General features: G+C 38.3%; 1 protein-coding gene and 1 pseudogene across 1 annotated transcript; one reads left to right on the top strand and one right to left on the bottom strand.

Moving 5' to 3' along the window:
• Positions 1-812: 812 nt before the first annotated feature.
• Positions 813-2,774, top strand: LOC144632635 (uncharacterized; annotated as a pseudogene).
• A 10,118-nt stretch (positions 2,775-12,892) lies between these two features.
• On the bottom strand, positions 12,893-15,865 carry LOC144632018 (uncharacterized). The gene has a single exon (XM_078490602.1). It carries the CDS (start codon positions 15,674-15,676, stop codon positions 14,855-14,857), a length of 822 nt encoding a protein of 273 aa, XP_078346728.1. The 5' UTR covers positions 15,677-15,865; the 3' UTR covers positions 12,893-14,854.
• Between the last annotated feature and the right edge of the window lie 1,482 nt (positions 15,866-17,347).

The following is a 17,347-nucleotide window of genomic DNA, read 5'->3' as shown; positions in this document are numbered from 1 at the left end:
GTCATAAATCTTGAGCCTTTCCGCAGCCTTATCGCTCGTATCTATTGCTCATCTCATCTCTTTAGCCTCATGCCGTGTCAACAAACTATAACATTCGATGCGGCTCCTTTCTAAACTTTTTACTTCTTTTATTGTAAATTATCAGTGCTGATTCCTGCCGAGAAAACGCATTAACGTTCAACCTTCATCTTACATTTTTTGCCCAGCAACGCGAAGGCTAACTAAGTAGCCGTCACTTGCTAGAAAATAGAGATGATTTTTTTTATGATCGTTTCCCTTCAAGGGTGGCGTAACGTTTTGTATGTGTTTGTATCGTCCTTTTAAAAACGCTCTTCAAAGCTCTTCTGGAGCTCTTCTGGCTTTCTCAGTAATTTTTTCCGCTGCAATTCATAAAATGCTGTTTTTAGAAATATTTAAAATTCACTCCAAAGCGGGTTGTTTTGATTCAACAAGGTCCTAAAGGAAAGCCATTTTCTTGTCACTCTATACCATGGACATTCAAAATAAACGAAAAAGAAAACCAGGCGTCCTAAAGTCTCGTGGACTGGCATAAAAACAATCAGCTTGACGTGGGACTGTCCTTTTGAACCCATGACAGTTTCCTTTCACTGACATTCTACAAACAAAACCAAACTGCTTTTCCAAACTACAGCAATTGCGCAAATGGTCCGGAAATTGTGGTTCAGTTTGCGCGCAACTAAATATTTTAAAATACACTAACAGACAGTTATCGAGAGGTGTGCGTTTGTGATTTTTCCTCGACTCAAACGTCGCGTAAACAATCACATTATCGTGTGGGCACGCTATGAAAGCCTTGGTCTCGATTTTCTGTGTAAATATTTACAGAAGCGATGCATACGTCCCGTGACATTGTGAAATGTTGTCTGATGAGTCATTAGTGCGTGAGATACGTTTTTGTGCCAAGCAACCCGTTTCCGCTTTTATCAGCCAATGTGTGGTCTGAACGCGGTTATAGATTGTTTGTAAATAAATAATTTGACACAAAAGCTGTACTTATCTTATAAACAAACAGTGCTGGTGGTCCATAAATAAAAGTCCCAGCTCCGTGCGACTTTCTCGCAGTTGCTTCAGTCTTGCACAGTTGCACACTGCGGTGAAAACTCTTAGCTTGTCATTCCAGTAAGCAAACGAATTCCGAGCTCAAACAAGATGTTTCCATCACACCGAAGCTGTTACGCCTCGCCGTATTTGTGTCCGCCGTCCTATCACCCCGCTCTGCCGAGCTATGCATCAGCGTTTTATCCACAATGGGGTCGGACCGGCTTCACTCTTAACTGTCATGGCGCTGGCATATTTTTCCGTGAACAAGAGCCCCTCCCAAAACCGCCATACTCTTATGTGGCTCTCATCTCGATGGCAATCAAGCAAGCACCCAACGAGAAAATAACCTTGAGTGGGATTTATCAGTTTATCACAGAAAACTTTCCGTACTATCGCCTCAACAAGCGCGGATGGCAGAATAGCATTCGCCACAATTTGTCTTTGAACAAATGTTTCGTGAAGATCCCTCGCGAGCGCTCCGATCCTGGGAAGGGATGTTACTGGAGCCTGGATCCGTCCTACGAGGAAATGTTCGAAGAGGGAAACTTCCGTAGAAGGCGAAGAAGACAGAGAAATTACCGCGGAAAGGATGAAGAGGAGGACGAGGAAGATGAAGAGAACATGAGCGCTGCGGAAATAAGCGCAAAAACGAAGACAAACGAAGCTGAACTTGTCCCTAAAAGCTCACTTGAGGAAGACGGTGAACAGAAGAGCTATGCAGTAGCTCAAGACTTGCCGGAATCTCGCTCTGTAGATAGCGCAACCCTAAAGAATCTTTAGTGGACGGTGAAAGCGACAATAAAACAGAGAGAGCTGAGGTGGTGCCTCAAGATACAAGCCTTTTAGATGTTGCTCATCCCTTTAGCATTGACAATATTTTAGGAAAAAAGCTGGCGAGAGACAGAACCGCACAACTTGTAAAGGAGGCTTCTTCTATAATCGAGAACAATGCAATAGGTAAAATACCTGTAAGCATAACTAGCGTTCAGACGCCGGGTTCAGATATGGGAAAGATAACAGCCTCATGCGAAGCCGTGAATTTTCCTGCAACAAGATTCAGTGTTACAGAGCCAGCTTTCAGCAGTTCAGCGCAGGGATTCTGTAATGCCTGCACAACTTTAAACCGTAACAACACAGGAATAAACTCTTCGCTAACGGCTTACGGCTCGTATTGGACTGTGCCTAGTTCGCCGCATTCAGCCGGGCTGTGCGCTCAGTGTAACTGCATAAACTGCCGTCCGCTTGGTTATACAGTTTAAAACACCAAGGCATTTTAAGTACGTGATAACAGGCTAGTTTTGAACGAGAGAGATTAAGAGTTTTAGCTACGGTTTACTTCGTGGCCTGTGGTTATAAGAAGTTCTTACAAAGGAATAGCACATATACCGGCCGGAAGACTAAATAACTGGATCATACTTCGGTTACTAAATGTCACTAATTGCATCTAAACCAAATGTTACAGTTTGTGTTATTCTATTGCTAATTGCACAAGTCCGTATGTTAAGATATTTAAGACACGGATAGATCAAAGAGTTGTAATATAAAAAGTTGTCGTTTAGTTCTAAAGGAAAATGTTCCAAAAAGCGATCTTGTATGACTAAGAGTAGAGAGATTTGTTTGGCATGGAAAAAATGTGTTTATAAAAAATAAATCACTTTAGTTCAATGTATTGTGGATAGAATAATAAAATGATAAAATCTCTAAGAAACCGATTTATCTTGGTCTTTAATAGGTATACTTCGCTCTTGAGAAGGGTTGAGTGTTAAGACAGAAAATACCGCAAGGGAAATGAAAAATGTCACGAATATTTAATTCATCGATTCGAACGGCACGTAGTTTAACTCGTTCCAATATTTGTTTCAGGCGGGCTGTTGAAAAATGGCTTGCATTTGGGCCGAGTTGTTCATTAAAACGAGAAGTTTTCGGAGGACGAAAACTATTTTTTATTTTCTCAAAAACTATTTGAGGCGTGCCAGGAGACCTTTAGCCCGAGCGACCGCAGTAGGTTACGGCTTTCCTTACAATAATATCTTGAAATCCTATCAACTCTATTCGTCTGTATTGCGCGATTTAGCTACAGAATAAACATTTTTCTTTGCTATTTGTGAACCTTTCGTGTGTGCTGTAAATATTGATATGGTGACGAATAAACAAATAGCTCGAGAAATATTGTTGAAGGAAAGTCAATTTAAGTAAACACGCCAACGAGTTTTGCGACTTTATTTTGACACGACGCGCAAAAACTTCAACAATTCCTGTTTTACAAAGACGTGAACCAAGGGAAGGCATTTTAATCATTATACATGCAGGGATAGTTTGATGTTTACTTCGACCATTTCCGGTGCCCAGAATTGTTATTTCAGGAACTAAATTAAGGAACGAAATTGCTGTTCTAATGTTTGTCTGTCGCTTTTCCTAAACACGAGTAAATAACTCGGTGATTTCGCAAAGAAACTTTTTCAGGTTTAATCAATCGACTCCCGCATTCCCTGGATGGACGCGTCCTGACTTATCACGTCGTTTCGTAAACATTTTGATTCAGTCAACAATTGTCCAAAAAGACAGCATTTAGCAAAGCGGTTTAAGCACGGTTAGCAAAGACTGCAAACGTTCCATTTGTTGTTATTTTAGCTGTCGGTTGCTTTTACCGGCTTCGGACTCACTCTATGTGAAACTTTGGAACTCCCGTGCTAAATAAAAGATTCACAGCAGGGCTAGAAACCTTGAATGAAAAGGTTTAAATTAGATTGTCGGCTGGACCTTTGGAGTCTTTGTTCGCCCACGACACCTGTTTAGAGCTATTTTATCAAAAATGTAAACCAAGAATCGACTGCAGACAAAAGAAAACGTTTAAACGCCAAAGTATGTCATTTTGACCTCATTAAGTCTTTCAAACAATCGACCAACTAATGGAAAAAACGCCGAAATCTCGAACAATCCGCTTATCGGCGTAAAATCCTTGTAAAAACAAGGAATATGTTGTGTATTATCTAGGGGTTTGTGAAAACAGTAAAACAGCTTCTCTGACTTCTCTGAGTGACAGCGAACAGCAACAGTTTCCTAAAAAAGCTGCTGATTCTCTGCGGCTATTGAAAATGCACGCCATCTGAAGAAGAAAGTACAGCCCATGGTTTTAGGTCAGGTTTAATTTCGCTCGCTTAGATTGCTGTCAAAATTTGTTTTGCTATACCGCGAGGTCAAATATAATTCTGTGCCTTTGTGTGTATACTGTATTGTTTTTAATGTGTTTGTGGAGGAGTCATTTAGCAAGTAAGCTTCTTACAGATTATAAAATATCGTCTGAAGTCGCGCGATAAATTTACTTCTCCATTTTTCACATTTTATTTCAACTAATTTTTCGTTTTCTACCCGTGGCAGAGGTGCTTCATTTAGGAAAAATAAGGACAACTCTCTTGCCTCTAAGACTTTTAGTTTTAGATAATACCATTAAATTTTCGTATTCTTGGGAATTTTTACACGTTACCAACGCTGTGTAGCTCTTTTTTTTTCGGTCAGAGACCTAGGGGAAGGTGGTTAGCGAACGAGTAAGTTCTTTCTTAGAATTTTCATCTGCGGTAATGTTAGCCGTTTTTCTAGTAATTTTTTTCTTGCAACAGACGATTACCCTTCAGGGTCCTTCAAGATATTCTCGGGCAGTCTACTGCAAATAGTACACACTTTATAGCCAATGAATTTTTTTAACATGCTTGCTGAAGGCTATTAGCGATTTGCTCGAAAATGGGTTGAAACAATCAACTAAAGGATTGAATCGAGATTGAAATGTTTAAGTCACAAATGTTTAACTGAATTGTTATTTTGGGCACGTTCTGAATACCTCAGTCTTCAATTGTTTCACTACTGATGAATGACTTTTACTTGCGAAAGGTAAAATTCTGTATAAAAGAGTTTCTAAAACATCTATTTACCCGTCTTGGTGGAAAAATATCTTATTGTTGAAATATTACATCAGGAATTCTCTAAGTGATTTCCTGAAACTAAATCGAAACTAAAAGCACAATACATGGACATTCCCTCAAAGAATGTCAAAACTGACAGCCAGAAACTGAAAATTAATGTTTCAAAATTAAGAAACTGTTTCGTATGCTATATGTGTATCAATGTGTTTATTTCATATGTTTATTTTGTTCAATGTTAGCCGAAGCATTTCTGCCTCAGTGCTGTTCCATTTAACAAGATTATCGGTAGATAAAGATAGTCAAAGTCTAGCAGAATCATAGTTGCTCAGAACCTAAGCTTGTTGGACCACAGTAAGAAACATGACTGTTTAAATTTACTTCGTTCTATTTAAAAACAGCCGATAAAGCGTTTTGTAATTTCATGCTTTCTCGCCCTTCAGATTCACATCTAGGAATTTGTAGTTGAAAGAAATAGCCGTCATGACTGAAACTAACAAACCTTAACAGTGCTCGCGTGTATCACCCAGACAAAAACACGATTAAAGCATAAAGGTGTCGTAATCTACCTACAAAACTTGTAACTATTATTTTACATGAGAAGCTCTTATAGAAAAGCCATTAGAAAAATAGTGAATTCCCCGCGAACAAAATCGTGCGTTGAAAATGGTTTCTTCAGCTGAAGGGCGATCGATTTGTTGACACTACAAAACGATTTGTATCGCAAAATAATGCGAGCACTAGTAACGTGATAACAACCTTATTAACCAACATCGTTAACCATTCAGATGAAAAATTTCAAGGCGAGTCGATGTTGTCTTTCCTACCTTAAATTCTTCGCTGGTTTTCTGGTTTGACACAATTCAGTCCGTTCCACACAACTTGTAAATCATTTACTTCGCTCATGTATTTTCGACTACATATAAATTCCTGTTCGCCTGAAAATCAGTGTATCAAAACCTCCTAAAGCCATAGTTTCAGTTTGAGAGCAAAACCGTGGCTGCATGGAAAAATAATTCGCGAAGTTGGTCGATCAAATGTGTATGTTTACTTGAAATCATTGCAACCCGAGGTTCACGCTGACTGACTAAACGAGTTTGTTCAACAAACTTGTGATCTTATCATGGTTATTCAGTGTAGGCAACAGTATTTTTTCTACAAATATCGTGTTCAAATACAGCTGACCAGCCCTGTATGCTGTTTGTTCCGCTTTGTGTATGTTTAGTTTTTACTCATTGTATTTAATTTCTGGTGGTTTTGTGGCGTATATTTCAGCTTATCGACTCGCTTCCAGTCTTGAGTTTGATGTTGTTGGGTTCGTTTCCTTTTTGGGTTTAACTCATATCCTTTTGTGGTTGGTAGCGAGACCACCCGTGCTAAAGCGACCATATTGAGTGAAACCTTCCCTCATTAACCATTTTGTTTATAGATCGAATGAAAAATGATTTGAGCTTTGTACTGATAGCCTCGTAATTTATCAAGAAGCCTCTCCGTTCGATTCCAAAGTTTTATCTCTCTAACGTTTGCCTCTGCATTTAAAAGAGTCTGTATATATTTTCATTTAGTATTGAAATACGTTTTCTTGTTCACAAGCGCCTTTTCAATGTGTGAATTCATTGCGTTTTTGTGCTGGAGTAGGTTCTGCTTGACAAGCAATGTGTTAAAGAAGTTTATTCTATTTAATTGAGTAAACACAAGCTCAAAAATGCTTGAGTGATTGCGTGTTTTGACGGAATGTCTTCAAGCCCTGACTACCCAATGTTTACAGAGAAACGGGCGTGGTCGTGACTGAGCTAAAAGCAAGGAATATCCGTCAAAATATGCACTTAAACATGAAATTTGAGAGAGAACTCCTAAGATGACATATTTGTGAAGGCTGTTGCACGAATCTTCCTCAAGAACGTTACGGAGAATTAAGCATGTTTTTACCCTGTTCAAAACCGAAATTATCTCTTGCAGTTGTGTATGTCTCTTTTGAGCTCAAAAAGGAATATCGGAGAAATTAGTTTACCCCCATGCATAAAGTAGATTTTAATCGAATCATTAAGCAATCAATTATGTCGGAACCTAATGGCTTTGTTAAATCCACGATAATATATTTTGGAGTCTTCAGCTGCAGTGCGAGGCAAGCGTGGACTGAACGACTGCGAATGACAAGCCACGCGTGACGGGCGGGAGAGCCTCGCGAGATCTCGCGTGTTCGTAACATCGAAGATCAAGGAAGCCAAAATTACATGAAAAGGCTACAAAAACATTGTAGTGTTGAAATAAAGGAAGATCTATCATTCCGAAATACCTTAGTTAGTATTAAAGAGATTGAATAAATTTGCATGCGTTGAAGCCATTTTGTGACAAAAACGCGTGGCAGAACCCAACAAAGTATTAGAGCTGCACGCGATCTTTTCTTTGCGGAGAAAATATCATTGTGATAGGGAAAAAACATTCTAGATCTTTTTGATAATTTATATTTCATCAGCATAATAAAAGACAGCACAGCTAAGTTGCTATTATGAGTTCTTCCTGCACGGCTCCATTCTGTCTCAAGCCTTTTTTTAGTCAAAAAACAAGAAAGGGCATTAACGCAGTCATTCTTCCTTCTTTGCAAGAACTCTTCCTCGCTATTATCTCGAGTATCTTGCTGAAATGATCGCGCCGCATGATGCCACTATTCTCTGATAAAGCTCATGGACAATTGCCAGTCTGTATTATGGTAATAAAACAGTAGGAAGATGTGATCGCATTGTTGTTCAAGAACAAAAGCTCTTTATAGTCCGACACCATCTTGACGCTCTGAATTTCTCCTCTTCTTTATATCGCTGCCACATTGGTGCCAGGAGTAAGATTGAGATCCATCGCTACCGGCACTTAATTCTCATGTTCTCGCAGCTTGAATTTTAAATTAACTTTAGTTGCCTCTTTTAACAGAAAGATCGGTGCTAACTTTTTCACCATCCATCCATTTAGACGTTAAAAAAATAAAAAAAAACGTCAGTAAAACGCGTTCTCCAGTATTTAATCAAACATTTGGAGTTAATAAATTTTGTTAAATTTTCCTTTCCTTTAATTTTTTCATGCTGATTTAACATGTGTGGCTATTCAGCTGAAAATCTTTTTCTTAACAAATCTTATGTTTTCTTTTATTCCATTATTCATCCCAAGGTGATGTAATTGTTAGGAACTGCCTCTCTTGTTCAATTTTAATTAAAAGGAAATGCTTTCCTTTCAGATATCTTGTCAAATGTTATCTCAATCTCCGTAATAGAATGAGGAAACTTTCTATCTGAAACATGATCAGAGATTTTTTTTTAAATTGAAGCGCAAAATGTTTAGTTGTATCAATACAAATTTTAAAAACAGAAACAAATTAACCTATTTGAGAAAGCAAGAAAATAGGCTTGTATTTTCTTTGGCAAAAAGACAGAGTAATTTCTTTGATTAATAAAAATGTCTCACCACCTTCGAAGCCGCAAAAGCTGTTTTTTTTGGTCAAACTCAAGTCTAATAAGGTCTTGAATCAATGCCAAGATAATAAAGCCAATTTCATTTCAAGCTTTAAGCATTAAGCATGTTGTTTACGTAGAAATACTAAAGGTCTTTCAGGACTTTCAAGGACATACAGATAAACCGTAAGGCAAACAAACCTGGCTGCCATCAAAAGCCCGTTAAATTGCCCTTCATGTGCTAAATAATAGGATCAAAAAAGAAAGATTATCTCTTATTGAAAGATTAAGAATCTTTGTTTTTCATTAAAATGAAGAGTTAAGAAGGAAGGAAGGAAGAAGAGGCAAGGGGATACTTCAAACAAACGGCATCGATCATTCAGTGGGTTAATCCTTTTCCATTCAACACTTACTGTGTTATCCTCATTCTACCTTGTTGGAAGGTTTCCTAATCAATTAAACCCTCTAAAGGTTTGTTTACAATGTTTTCCCCCTTTTTATCCCTGGTGCGTTTCCTAATTCCGCCAACACCGTCAGCAAGCGGAATAAATCCGCATTCTTCAGTTACACAGTTTACATGTCGCTCATGTTTTACCGAATCAGCCTTCGTTTCCTGTTGTGTAATTTACATGAAAAGCAGCTACCATCACACGCCTTTAACCCTTCGTCTGAGAACGACTTATGTTGGGTTCCGTCGTGTTGACTTATGTTGGGTTCTACGACTTAAATTGGGTTCTGTCGTGTTGACTTTTGTTAGGTTCTTACTACTTATGTAGCGTTTATCGTTTTAAGACGGTATAAACTCCGGTACGTTACGGCACGTACACACATCAGGCAACTTAGATCTCGCTTTTGTTTACAGCCTGCCCTTGCTTCTGTGCTGCATTTTTTGTTGTGTTGCATCGCAAGACGATCAGAAATTTTACCAACTAGCTGTTGTTCAGATAGTGAAATAAATTTGCATTTTGGCTCACCCCCATTGATTTAGGAAGGTACTAGAATAACACAAGTACCCCTTAAGCCCTTAGACATTCGCGCGAGACAATCCGTGAAATTATACCGTATGTCATGGCATCCTTCGTCTTTTCAGGAAAGGCATACTCCCTTAGTCACGCTCTGAATCGTCAGCTTGCAGTCGGCTTTATAGTTTTCGTAGACTATTAAAATTTGAAGGCAAACCAATCAAATAATTACACCGAAAAAATGTCGGTTTTCTACCTTAAAGCAAGGATATGGTATCACTGGTATCATGGTGAAGGAAAGAGTAAAGTAACTGCTTTGATCTTTGGGTGAAAAAGCTGGCAGCTTCGCTTAGTGAATCCCAAAGGCATAGTCGCAAATTATGTTTAAAAGCACGCACTTTTTAATCCGTGTCAATCTCCCGTAATGGTCATAAAACACCGTGAGAATGCTTTTCTCGTACAGGAAACGATTACTGTAGTTAATCAGTGTTTAACAACAGTTTGTACCCTTGGAAAATCCTTGAAAAAAAGGAACCCTTGAATGGTATTAGGTGTATTGTGTACACTGCGGTTGTCGTGTTTTCCGCTAGGGACGAGGTGACCTAGCTTATACCAAATAAAATGGCGAGGAATGAAGATCAGTGAAATAAGCCTTTGACAGAGTCTCTTGGTCACTCAAACGATATTAAATTACAGACTTTCGTATCCTGTTCTTGCCCAGTTAATAAAGTAAACAGTAAATTAACTTGAGTTTAGATGTTATTTCACGATTTTTGTGCGATGTAAAAAAATAACCTTTGTATCCAAAAGGAACGTAAAAATATTTTACAAAGGTAGAAAATCAACAAAGCCGTTCGCTTACTAAACCGTAAAGTAACAGATCGGTAGTGATTTCGAGCGACGAGTGCGAACTCTCTGCAAGCCTCAAAAAAAAAAAAGAGAGAAAAATTTGTGACGCATTTCAGATCATTACACAGGTAATGTGAAATGGATTTTTATGCTACATATGTTATTTACGTAACCGTTAGTTGTGAAACCGGCTACTGTCACAAAAATCAAAATGAGAAAAGCATCAAGCCAAGAAAATTGTAAATGTATTCAATTCGATGAGCCTAATCAATAAAGCACGTAGTAGAATCTCCAACTTCAGTGAATAAGTTTCTGAACTTTCGTCATCTTTTCCGGCTTTCTCATTGCTTTTTGACGATTTAAACAATTATTATTGAAAGAAACGTCGATCAAAAGAAGTCTATATCGAGACATTTTTTTGGACGAAAAAAAGAATAGCAAATTAAATGATGCTAAGGAAAACTGGTTGGTTCTCCGCTTGGAGTCTAATTACTGGTATATATTTATGTGACAACACATTTCTAGCGATTTAAAAAAAAGTATTTATTTCAGGGTTTCAACAAAACGGTCTATATATTTAATATATAGCTTCATTGGGTTTTCGTTGACCGTACTGCTTAGCCGGATTCCCGTATTGTGTTGAACCTCGTCTCCGTGACGAGACCATAACGGGAGACCCTGGGATGAAGTTGGCTTTTGTACAAAGAAACAGCTAGCCACAATGTATAATTGCAATGTAGACAAATTTATAAAAAGAAAAAAAAAAAAAACCGGCTAGGCTATAAAAGCCTTAAAAATTTTGAAGGAATCTTGAACCTGATGATAGCTGCATTCATTCCATCTATCGATAGTGCTCAATAAAGTTCTCATTTATTTCTTTTTCTTTTTTTTTTTGTTGTTGACACTGCAGAATGTTTAAAAACTGACAACAAGAAAATAGGCACCAAAAGGCTGCCAGGAATTGCTTGGAAACGAGGCTTGGGCTGAAGTTTAAAGCAACAAGCGTAAGAGGGTGATTTGTCGAAAAACCAAAACCAAAGTAATCATTCTGGCCAGTCACAATGGACACAGACAATCCAGCGAATCATCAAAACTAAAAAAATGCATGTAGCTGGCGTAAAGCGCGTAAAATAAATAATTCATACTTTAGTTTTACTTTTGATTGGTCGAGAATGTGGCACAAGTTTTTAAACGCTAAAAATACAAAACCAAAGCAAACAGAAAATATTTCGAATCTTCCGAGACACCTTTTTCGTTTAATACAATGTCACTGCTAAAACAACTTTTATTAAAATTGCCAGAAAACAAAATTCTGCAGTAACCAAATGTCAAAACGCGAATGTAACTATCGCCTCTTTTTATGTACAGGGCAATATGTTAATTTTGCTTTGTCTCATTGGCTGTTTAAAAAACACTGATATCAACAAATACAAATTCTTCTAAATGGTATCCGTTGGGAGAATCTGGCAGTTGACTTCTGCGTGTTTGCTTTTATATCGTCGGTTATTTTTAAAGAGAAAAAACTACTCGTGTATCTTTGCTGTTGGGAATGAAAGAATAATTCTGATGGAAGACTCTTCCTAATTGGAAAAGTCAAAGTGCTACATGGGAAAAGGAAATCAGTCGTTTAGATGCTTAACTCATAACATGATATCTTCTTGTCGCACGTCGCCTGATTCAACTCAGCCGCCTCAGAGATCTCGGTAGAGATAAAATAAAGGCACGCGAGAATGTAGTCATAAACAGTTTTCAATTGTATAGTTGTTCTTATAACATAAAATAAACACATCACAAAAATATCCTCTTGAAAAGTTGAATTTAATTGCCAAATAGCAACAAAAGCTAAGAAAAAGGAGGAATCAAGATTTGATCGAATCATTTCTAGTTAAGAAAATTGAAATTCCCTGTAAGTGCATTTCAACGCTGTAAATTACCACCCCTTTGCAAAGGCTAGATTCCAAGTGTCGAGACGTGTCAAAGTTCTTTTGCTCTCAGAGCTTAAAATAGTTTGAGGCGCGAACGTGCCTCTGATAATTGATCGCTATTTTTTGTACTCATTTAACAGTCTATTCATTACGGAAAGCCCTGCCAAGTAATTAGCTAAATTAAACAACTCTTTCATATCTTTTAACCAAAACTGAGACACGAGCCTCTCAAAATATTTACAAGTGTGACGGATCTGTCCCTTTGAAATGTCGGCGTTTCCTGCGTTCTACTTTGGCCCAGTCACTTGATCCTAGCAGGTCTAGCAGGCTGGCTTTGGAAGAGACAAAATGAGCTTAGTAACGCTTTAGTAGTGGTGCACTGTATTATTCGTTTTTGTTTGAAAAAGACAAAATCGATTTTTAAGTAAATTCAGTTCGCCGATAATGAGTGAAAACACAAGCGAACTGTCGACAGCAAGTCTGAACGCGGAAAGAATTTGAAGCACATATTATATCTCTCACTGATAGCATTGCGACTGTTTTGATTTCGCCCCAAACTGTTTCAGCGATCAGATGATTCGAGATAACGCGCGGAATCAAGGAAATTGCTCAATTTTTGCGACGCATCTGTGGAGATAACTGTTTTACCAGTCAGCCGCGCGTCACTGATCGTTTTACTACATAAACAGCAATTTCCTTCGTTGGAAAACAAATTGTATAACCCAATGACACGACACTGATTTGTGCAAGTGATTTATTTTAAACTCTCTTGTAACTTTGTAGACCACACTCAAGTACCCGGTCATTTCAGTAGAAAACACTAATAACTATAAACAGAATTCTCCCGATGAAAATTGAAAAAAAAAGTATGGAAAACAGTAAAAAGAACTTCATGTTGATCTTGAAATGTGAGTGGTTAATAAAGGACGCTTCAATGTGACGAACTTTTAATGTTGTGGCGGGCTTCCTTTTTGAAACGAAGCTTAATGGAACACACAGTCAAAACAAGATAACAGGGCGAATTTTCTAACCTTTTACTGTTAATTTGTTAGGATTTGCGGTAAAAAGAAAGAACTGTTACTATCTAGGGTCTTAAAAACCTGCAATCTACATTTTCGATCATCTATCACAGAGAAACAAAGGTCTACGTGCTTTTATTATTTTTTCTTCAAAACCTATCAGCCCAATTTCTTTTAACCATCTTAAAACGGTTGAATATCAGATATTGCGCAAAACCGCAAAAACAGTACAGATTCGGTTTGCTCGAATAAAAAAATGTTGGAAAACAAGTATAAATTGAGAACAAACCTAAGAAATTCTGAGTTGTGATTTTTCTTCGCAGCCGGTATGTGATAAGCAAGGGCTCGTGTGAGCTGCGCAAGAATGAAAACAGTACTCATTTTCGGTCAGGCATTCTGTTAAATTGATGTTAAAACATCTACGCTGAGAGACACTGAAAATTATCAAAAAATGGTGCAAAAACATGTTACGTCCGCTACGAATTCTGCTGACACTTTGCAAATTGCTTAGGTTTGATTTTTGCTCGTAGGTATTCAGGGTAAACAAAGAAATCTCTGTCAAATGTCTAAAAGTGAAAAGATCATATTTGTATATTCCTCTCGACTTCTAAGAATTGTTTTTATAGTGGGATTACTCCATCGTTGCAGATTTTTGTAGTTCCAGCAATATTTCTTGATATATTGTTCAGCACGGCAAAAAAAAATTGACTCAATAGTTTGCAACTCTGCAAATTCAACACCTTGACGTGCAAAACAAAATAGAGGCTAGAAAATAAAGCGGACTGTATAACTCAGCAAAAATTGGCGCAAAAGGTGCTTTACTTCGGTTTTCTTTACTTGCCGAAAGTACTACGCAGTGTAATTAAATTACCATAAAACAGAGTGTTTTTACATTTATTCCACTTGTTTATCATTTAAGAGTAAATAACGAGTGTGTTTTGAAAATTTTTGCGGCGAATCTTTGTGTTTTCTGCTATTGTTTTGTCGCGCTTTCAAATATTTCGGTTTTCTCGTTTTAAGTTATTTTGTTTACTTTTACAATCTGCCACACATTATAGATAACTCCTGAACAACCATTTGATTGTAAAATATTTTGTTTAACTCGAGTCAACTAGTTGAGATACGAGGCTGTCGTAACTGCTATTCTAAGTAAATAGGATCCCATTGCATAAAGGCTCTCGAAATTACTAGTGCTTTGATGACAAACGTACTCCCCGAACCAAAACCAAAATCGTCCTTGGTCACCGCAATTTCCACACATTTACAGCTGTATATTAACCAGAAACTGTTAATACGTCAACAAAAGGCTTAATCGCACACAAAAAGTTGCCGTAACAAAAGTGTTCACAAACGGGAGAGTGAGGAGCGGTGATAACATTAAGCTGTCTAAACAAGAAGTTTAAGTCTGACTGTGGGCACAGTCGTGGCGATGTAGAGCTTTTTTTTCAATTAAAAAAATGCGGGATTTTTTGGGCTACTCTTTTTCTGGATTCTGTCTGTGTCGATCGTATTTCAAAGAAATTAGAACACATAATTGCACCCTATTGTTCGCAAACATCACTATTCCCTGACATTGTATATTACATGCGTTCTGCATGTTCGTTCGCTACCTTAGTTCTTTTCCGTCATTGTCTCTCAATTTAAACTCAACTGTTCTAGTTCACGAGCTATTAACGCTAACAATCATCGTTTTAGAAGACTAACAATGCTAAATTTTAAATCAGAAGTTGGGGAATTGCGTTTTGCACCCATACCAGTCTGACTCGTACTCGTCTTCTGCTCTCCGGGGTAGGTAGAGTGTCTTTGGCTTTGTTGTGAAAAACATCGTCCTTGTTCGGTCATTACGGTTGACAACTCCGAAGAATGTACACGATAAATTTCAGTGTCGGAAGTCTTTAGCTTCCTGTCTTCTCTCTCAGTACACGATTTTGTGTTGTCAGCTTTCTGTACATCTTTCTCTCCAATTTGATCGTCTTCCCCCGCGGAGTTAGTGGATATTTCGTCCTCTGGGTCTCTCGCTTGCCCGGCGTGTTTTGGCCGTCGCTTTCGCCTCCAAAATCTTCCTTCTTCAAACATTTCCTCGAAGGATGAATCTAGGGCCCAGTAACAGCCTTTTCCGGGGTCTGATTTGTCGCGGGGAATTTTCACGAAGCACTTGTTTAGCGAGAGATTGTGTCTAATGCTGTTTTGCCAGCCTCTTCTGCTCTGTTGGTAGTACGGAAAGTTCATCATAATAAATTGGTAAATTCCGCTCAGTGTGACCTTTTTCTCTGGGGAGCTCTTGATAGCCATGGATATGAGAGCCACGTAGGAATAAGGTGGTTTTGGAAGCATCTCGGCGCAGCCATAGAACCCGAATCCCGGGCTATAACTTGAATAACAGCAACTTGAATTGTAATAACAACACGAGCAAAGCGGCTCGGAGGCTTGCTGTTGAAATCTTTGGGCAGGCAGAGACAGTGGAGTGTACGGAGAAAATCTCATCGGAGCGAACGTACTGTACATGTCGATATCGGCGCAATGAGCCTCACTTCTTGTCAGTCTGGGTTCCGCGCACTCACTCGGCGTAACGCAAATTTTCTCGGTGGTATTTCAGCAAACTTCAAAGCGGATATGGGCTCGGGAACGCCCTTAGACCACCCAAGCTCGCAGTGTCTTCAGACTAGTGTCTCACTGTTTGTTTACAGTACACGTTTAAGTGTTTTTAAGACCACACAGCAAACAGTTGATGTAAGTATGACTATTGTTTTATGCATGCACGACAGTTTGAGCTCGGATTAGCAATTTTTTGATTATTTTGTCCAAATTTCTATTACTGATAATACGAAAATTTGCATTCTAAAACGACGCTTTCAATTCAAACAAATTTTGTTCGGCGATAAACGCTATGCGCCGAGCAGAAAATGTTCCCCGTTGACTTGTACTGTCGAAAAGATCATCTGTTCGATCGAAAAGCCATTTTATGTGCATTGCTTCATTATCTCTCGCCTGCACATGGATAAATATTTACACGGGAAGTTTGTTTTAAGTAATTTGTAAGCATTTAAGGCTCGTTTCTTTTGCTTTGTTTAGTTTGGCGCCGCGAAAAATGTAAACTACAGTAAATCTTCTTATAGCAATCACCAAATCTCTGTCTTAGTGCATGAACGTTTAAGTCGTTTTTATTGCGCAAGAAAATACCACAATCTTTTTTTCCTGTGATTGTTAATCTTCGCTCTCGCTCGATTCTTTTGGCAGAAATGAGAGGTTAGGAAATGAACTCGACAATTAAATTAGACCAATTTGATATTTGTGATCTGTTCGATAGCGTATGGCGCCACAAAGTTGGTTTGAATAGAGAAACATTTGTGCCGGGCCGCAAAACAATGTTAGATTAGATTAGAATATTGCTATTTGTATGAGTTTAGGATCTTATTGAGGTTTTGATTATTATCCAGATAAGTCGGAAGTCAATAAGACTTCACATGGCGGCCCTAGAGCAGATTGCTATAGTTCTCGCCTTACAATTTTTCCTGTAATACTAGTCAATTGCACAATGAAAACATAGAGCTTGTTTTTTCAACTGTTGTTTGTGGGAAAACCGAGAAAAGATCAAGCGTGAGAACATGGATATTTTACCAGGATATTTACTCTTTACACTTGAACTTAAAATCGCCCACGCTGATACATTGCGTTCGTGCGCGCTTTCAGTCATCACGTTATGGAATCTGGCCTCAGATCTCGAAAAACACCGACTTGCAAAAGCCATATTTCTTCACTTTTCTGTCGAGGTGAACAGCTTTTTCGTGCCGATAATTTAGAAAGCTATTTTCATAAACTCGATTTACCTTTTCGGGGTCAACAAAAACACGACCTTTTCGAAGTCAAGTGTTTTAATTAAACAATAAATAAACTGTCGGCAACTTTGGTTTGTCTTCGGTGAGGACAGCTTTTATGGGGCTTAACAGATCGGAGAACTTCAAACGACCTTTTTGCGCCATAAATAGGATTGATTGGATGTGGGAAAGAACGATTATTTTAAGAGAGCGCCCAATGATTGTTGAGTTTGTTTTTATAGCGCTGAGGCTTTCTCAATTTCCTTCAAGACGTGTTTGACCGTATGAAAGATGACACACTTGGCAATGGGTATGACGCTTTTTCACAGCCAAGATACTTGACACTTCATTAGCGAGAAGG

Source organism: Oculina patagonica, chromosome 12 (assembly GCF_052425735.1).
Source record: "Oculina patagonica isolate OP01 chromosome 12, crgOcupat, whole genome shotgun sequence".
In the NCBI taxonomy this organism is placed as follows: domain Eukaryota; kingdom Metazoa; phylum Cnidaria; class Anthozoa; order Scleractinia; family Oculinidae; genus Oculina; species Oculina patagonica.
Note: the sequence above shows the minus strand (reverse complement) of the source record. Positions and strands in the feature narration are given on the sequence as shown.